Genomic DNA, 6,321 nt, shown 5'->3' with positions numbered 1-6,321 from the left:
TGGATGGATGGATGGATGGATGGATGGATGGATGGATGGATGGATGGATGGATGAAAGGAATGGATGTATGGATGAATGTATAATAATATAATTGTAGTATTGATGCAGCTATTTTACATTTTTAATAAGCTTCAGCTTCACTTTTAACCATCTTTGAAAAAGAAGAACTAAGCCGTTTACTGTCTGTTGCCATTTTCATTTCACTCAATCAGTGTTTATCTCCTGAGGTTTTATTTGTGTCCCACACACAGCTTTCCTTTTAAATCAGCCTCAGTAAAATTCAATCCAAATAAACCATGTTGCTCTGTTTCTACCCCCTTCCCATGCATTTTAAATTGAAAACAGACAAAGTCCTCAACCTGCCAACTCACACTGTTTGCTCAAGCATTGCYGTCCACCAGTGCACATGCACATGGACGCTGGTGACTCACTTGGACGAGATYACAAGAGATCCTGCTGTACTGCTGCTGTTAGCTTTAACAGAGAACAGTCTGATCCTAATTTCCCAGACTCATTATCTTTTGTCCAGTTCAGGTTTTTTATCAAATCAGTCAGCTGCGAGGAAAATGTAACTGATAACGCCGCTTAACTAGAAATCCATCCCACACACCTTTCTCCAGAAAAAGAAATGGGCTGGTGTCAGGCAGTTAAYATGGGAAGAGAAAAAAAAGTGGGTCATTTTCTGTATGTGGAGCAGCCGGAGAGGCCGTGAGAGTTCTGCATTTAACTGCTCCACTTTCTGAGCCAACACCAAACCCCAGAACCATTGCTCTTCGTCACCTTGAAGTGYACCATACATTCATAACGCCATCAAAACAGGAAGTCTATAGGAAGATGTGAGCTGTGTCATCAAAGATGTTTTGGAAAATGACTAAACGGCTCCCTCAAGTGGAAAAGTGTGAGCTGAACCAACAGGATCAAAAATGACAGAGAAGTTGATTTTCATACAAAACTAGTTTTACGTCTATACCAGGGGTGTCCAATCCTGGTATTGACGTAAAATTAGAATGAATGGGTGATTAACAGGCTTGGGCAGAAAAGGAAAAGGTAAATCAATCACTGAATCAGGTGTGTTGGAGCAGGGAAACAACTAAAGCATGCAGGATAGCAGCTCTCGAGGACCAGGTACAGACACCCCTGATCTATCCCAACCAGGTATTGTTTTCATTCCTGCAAAAGGATTTGTGAATTATCACACAAAATAATTAAAAAAAAAAATCTGAGAAATGTTAATTTCCATGGGACAATATTTTGGTGTTCTTACCTTTTGGCAATGTTTGACCATTAAATACCTTCTGTATAAACTTGGACAAAAAAAAAACGTAAAACTTAGAGATTTTGCGAATGATCCGAATTGTTTGAATGGCTCCTTACGACCAATAGGAACTGAGTTGTGGCAGTAAAGAATCTTATAGTTTTTTTTTCTTTTACTCTTCGTAAATCTTTATTTTTTCCACCTAACCAAAGAGACAATCGCTCATTCACTTTTTAAATGACAGGCAAAGGAGTGGAATACAGCAGCTCAAGGGAAAGGGGTAGAGGCATTATGACATAACTCCCTACGTGATGACATAACTTGTTCAAAATCGAACTGCTCTAGTGAACGTCTCTATAAAACAAACGGCTCGTCAAGATCCAGATCCCTTCAAAGAGCCATTCGTCCAATCTCCAGTAAAATTAAATTGACAGAACTTTTTTTTTCAAAACAAAATATGCAAACAAAACCAAAACTCGATCATTCAAAAAGTAGATAACAAAAAAGATCAACTATTTCTGGAATAAGAGCTGAGAGTTTCCCTCGGTTCAACAGCTGAGTTCAATAAATAAAACAATATAAATACAATTCATTTACTTCAAACATAAAGTTAATTACACCTTTTTTTCTCAGGAGGACTCGCAGAAATACTACAGCTGGCAGAGTTTCGGTCCGACGGACAGAAAAACCGAAAGCTTGTGGGTGGAACTGAACCACCTTTACAAAAGTCAAGTCAGAATCCACAGCATCCTGTCCAACAACCACCGACAGGCAGCGGTAAGATGAGCTCAGCCACTAATCCACTTTTGCTCTCATTTATGTCTAATCTCCTCCGCCCTTCACAGCGAGTGGCCCTTTCTTTTGATTTCCCTTTTTATGGACACAACTTAAGACAAGTAATTGTAGCAACAGGAGGTAAGTTGTTCCATCTGGTATCAGTGCAGCTCGGTTTGAAAATGCCAGCGAATTGATATTTTATAGTCGCTTCATCAAACAATGCTTCTTTCTACCAATCCCCACCTTTAGGGTTCATCTACATGGGTGATATCACCCATCTAATGTTGACCGCGACACAGTACATCGCGCCCCTCATGGCCAACTTCGACCCCAGCTTCTCCCAAAACTCAACCGTCAGGTACATGGACAACGGTACGTAGACGTTCCCCTGTCAGATTTGTGACGTTTGAAAGCTCTTTGTTTGTTTTCCTAACCGCCAACCTCGCTGCCCTGCTCTGCTCAGGCAAACTGTTTGTGGTGCAGTGGGACAAGGTGCAGCTAAAGGACCGAGAGAACGAAGGAGCTTTTACTTTTCAAGCAGCCCTCCACAGTAACGGGAGCATCGTTTTCAACTACAGAGATGTAAGTTTGCACAAGGATGTGTACTCACCTTGTAAGTCGGTTTCATTAGTGTTAAAACAAAACTCTGTCTCTTTAAGATCCCACTACCAGTGGAGAAAATGAACTCCACAGAGCATCCAGTTAAAGTGGGACTTTCTGATGCTTTCATGGCATTAATCCCCGCTTCACAGCTCTCAGGTCAGTTCTTAAAAGGTTAATTTGAACATTTTGAAGTGGGGTTTTATGGAAAAGCTGCAAACAATTAATAGATAGCTCTTGGACGACATCAGTTTGGAGAAATACTTTAAATATGACATGATTAACAACTAGTCTGAAAGCTGCATCACTGCCAAGTCCATGGATATTTCCTTTAGGTATGCACATTTTTGCATTTTAACAAGGAAGAAACATTAAGCTTTGCTCCAATTTTACATTCATCTTAAAGATGCAAAGAGGCGAACCATCTACGAATATCACCGTGTTCAGATCGACGCCACAAAGATCGTCAGCGGGTCTGCATTTGAGTTCACACCTCTGCCCAGTAAGTGCTTTTTTTTTTTTTACAAGACCTGGCAGCGCTGCCACATTTATCACCTTTCTAACAGCAGAACAACGTGTACCTGATTCCTCCAGCTTGTCTTCAGCACTCATCCTGCGACCTCTGCCTAACGTCCAACCTGACGAGCGGCTGCGGCTGGTGCAACACCCTCCAGCGGTAAGATGAAACTCCGTCTGCTGTTTGATGCAAATAGAAAAAAAAAATTGGGGCTTATTTGTTCCTCGCTGTGTTCCAGATGCTCCGACGGTATTGATCGGCACAGACAAGAGTGGCTGGATTACAACTGTCCCGAGGAGGTGAGATACTCTAGCGCAGGGGTGTCAAACTCCAGTCCTCGAGGGCCGCTATCCTGCATGTTTTAGAGGTTTTCCAGCTCCAACACACCTGATTCAGTGATTGAATTAACTCTTCAAATTGGGCAGAAGCCTGTTAATTACCCAGCGATCAAAATCTGGTGTGTTGGAGCAAGAAAACCTCTAAAACATGCAGGATAGCGGCCCTCGAGGACTGGAGTTTGACACCCCTGCTCTAGCGGTTTATCCAAATAAATGTGAGTAGTTGCCTAACTCTAGTTCTTTTAAGTCTAAAGCAAATCACCAGTTTTATCACAATAAATCGATTTGTTTGGGTGACAGTATCACAAAGGCTTGATTCAATTAACAAGAAAGTGATCAATATGAGAAATGATTGCATTAGATGGGCATATGTTAGCGACCCACACCGGGCATGTGATGAAAATATGGATCGATGTTCCAGTTTTGTCTCGATGGATTTGAATTATTAATCATTTAAATGATATATCGATGTGGATCGATGTGTCATGTATTGTTCCACCCCTAGGCTGAAGGTAAATGTGAGGACTACAACCCGCCATTACCTGAGGGATCTATGAGCTCCTACAACCAATCGTCACCAGGTCCAACACCGTCTTTAGCGATCCTGGAAGAGCAGACGGTCACTAGAGGTGAGTTTAACTGGAAAACGAAACAACGTAGAGTCACTTAAACAAAAGTGATACGATACCTTTGTTGACTCCTGGCTCAAATTTATTGTCAAAAAATAAAGCGGATAACCAAGATAGCAAATGTTTTTCCTTTTTTTTCCCCTCCAGATTTACAAACGATCCCTCCGCACCACCGGGGAATAACGGAGAACACCGCCATCATAGCAGGTGTAGTCGCGGCATTAGTCCTGCTCGTAACGTTGACCTTACTGGCCGTTTACTACATCAACACACACCCCACGGTTGCTCCACCGTTCTACCTCATGCAGGTGAGGGGGAAATAAAACAGAACATGCTCACATTATTCATAAATTTTAGTCCCTCATTTGTATTTTTGATTCTTGTATTTAGCGACGCACAAATAATTACTGGCCCTCCATGAAGTTTCGCAACCAAAGCTGTCACTCCAGTTACGCTGAAGTCGAGCTCGGGGTTCACGAGAAGGAAGGATTTATCGAGGCTGAGCACTGCTGTTAAATGGTCCGCACTTGTGATGAAAAGGTGCCATCTTGAGGATTATAAAGATCCGGAATCAAAAAAGGATCAACGTGAACATTCAGGCAGATCAGACACAAGATGTCCTTACTCCAACCTTTGTGGCTGGACAGTGTTTACTGTACCTGCTCTCCTTGCCAGCTTTCTCTGTCTTTTGCTGTTTGCCATCACTCGGGGGTCTTGTTGTCCAGGGGCTTTTGAAGATCTTGTGACAAGAAGGGAACTAGTAATCGTCCAAAACCAATGAAAATCAATGCAAGGACAGGTCAGGAAATGAATCAAACAAGCCTTCATACTGCAAGCTAATGTACGTCTCTAGTTAACTATCGGTTTCTGTCTATTTTATGAAATTATTTTGTTTGTTTTCTTTCTTGAAACTTTGAGTGTTGTTCATGAAACGCTTGATGGACTTATCTACAAAAGTTACTTAGCTATACAATTGATAGTGAACATAATGATCAACTTGGACTTGGGGGGAGGGATACTGTATGAATGAATTCTAGAGTGTTCAAGATTTCTCTGAACTTTTTCGTTTAAATGTCTTCTAATAAAAGCTGATGATCAGTGTGGATGAATCTCATGTTTGACGGACTGTGTGGGACATATGGCCTGATTTATCTGTTAAAATAGCTGTGTTTGTGTTGCTACAGCMGCTGCGGATATTTAAAGTCTAAACACAAGAAAAAAAATAAACAGAATTTATATGGTATGCTTGTGATTAACTTTATTTTTGTATTTAGTCGTTTAACAAGTCTGTGCTACTTAAAATTCAAAAATTGAAATGTTATTCCTGATTTTAAAAAAATCTGACTAAATAAAAAGATTCTAAACCACTTAACAAAAACATAGGCTTATAAGAGGATTCAGAGATATAAAAACAACAGGTAATATAAACTTTAAATAAACTACAGACTAAATATATTTTGTCTATCATGTGATAAATATTAGAATCAAAGTCTTAAACATGGTGAACATCGGCTCTACAATTGTTTAAATAATTATTAATTAATTAATTAATTAATTAATTAACCTTATTAGCTAGCCATTAGAACATGAAGCTAGCTAGCATTTTCCAAAATAAATGTACCATCAAATAACACCGTACTGAGAGAGCAAGGGATTATACTTTCAGTATTAGTACTACCTGGACAACAACATTTGACTGAGAGAATACTCACGTCAACGCTTGACAACTTTGTGTTTTTATTAGTACTTGCGGGAATCTAAATTTCACTAATGTTTACAAAGAAAAAGAGGGGGCACCCGGATTTGAACCGGGGACCTCTTGATCTGCAGTCAAATGCTCTACCACTGAGCTATACCCCCGCTGCTGTAAATTGCCCACGTATTTAAATTAAAAAATAAATACCCACACGGTTGGTGTGTACTTATTTTTATATAGTAAGACAGTGGGTGATTTCCTCTTTTGTCTTTTAAGGAGAAAAGGTTTTATTCGTTCGGTTTGACACAAACAAACATGGCAGATTTAGTCGTTTATATGATAATGACCATCAGAGGGCGCTGTTTCACCATAATATTTCCGCTTCCTTTGTATGTTCCAATAACACAGTCTATTTAATGATTTATTTCCTTGCTTTCTTATTTTTTAATGCTTTTCTATTTGTGTGCACATTATGCTAAACAATAAAACTACATAAATGAAATAACTA

General features: G+C 39.9%; 2 protein-coding genes and 1 non-coding gene across 3 annotated transcripts in view; 1 reads left to right on the top strand and 2 right to left on the bottom strand.

Moving 5' to 3' along the window:
* The window catches only part of LOC106535617 (dickkopf-related protein 3), a 22,238-nt gene extending 18,947 nt beyond the window's left edge, over positions 1–3,291 (bottom strand). The window contains exon 1 of the mRNA XM_014032678.1: positions 3,215–3,291. The gene's annotated coding sequence lies outside the window, so the exon portion shown is untranslated. The remainder of the gene's footprint in view (positions 1–3,214) is intronic.
* The window catches only part of plxdc1 (plexin domain containing 1), a 15,846-nt gene extending 10,488 nt beyond the window's left edge, over positions 1–5,358 (top strand). The window contains exons 3-13 of the mRNA XM_014032660.1: positions 1,890–2,033; positions 2,102–2,171; positions 2,283–2,405; positions 2,497–2,615; positions 2,693–2,792; positions 3,040–3,135; positions 3,228–3,309; positions 3,389–3,449; positions 3,994–4,117; positions 4,265–4,425; positions 4,508–5,358. Of these exons, the coding sequence (XP_013888114.1) occupies positions 1,890–2,033; positions 2,102–2,171; positions 2,283–2,405; positions 2,497–2,615; positions 2,693–2,792; positions 3,040–3,135; positions 3,228–3,309; positions 3,389–3,449; positions 3,994–4,117; positions 4,265–4,425; positions 4,508–4,633 (1,206 nt within the window). The 3' untranslated portion in view covers positions 4,634–5,358. The remainder of the gene's footprint in view (positions 1–1,889; positions 2,034–2,101; positions 2,172–2,282; positions 2,406–2,496; positions 2,616–2,692; positions 2,793–3,039; positions 3,136–3,227; positions 3,310–3,388; positions 3,450–3,993; positions 4,118–4,264; positions 4,426–4,507) is intronic.
* A 547-nt stretch (positions 5,359–5,905) lies between these two features.
* On the bottom strand, positions 5,906–5,977 carry trnac-gca (transfer RNA cysteine (anticodon GCA)). Its single transcript has one exon. It is a non-coding gene; the product is annotated as a tRNA-Cys (tRNA).
* Positions 5,978–6,321: the final 344 nt, after the last annotated feature.

Source organism: Austrofundulus limnaeus, unplaced genomic scaffold (assembly GCF_001266775.1).
Source record: "Austrofundulus limnaeus strain Quisiro unplaced genomic scaffold, Austrofundulus_limnaeus-1.0 Scaffold7, whole genome shotgun sequence".
Taxonomy (NCBI): Eukaryota; Metazoa; Chordata; class Actinopteri; order Cyprinodontiformes; family Rivulidae; genus Austrofundulus; species Austrofundulus limnaeus.
This window is presented reverse-complemented; position numbering and strand designations above follow the sequence as displayed.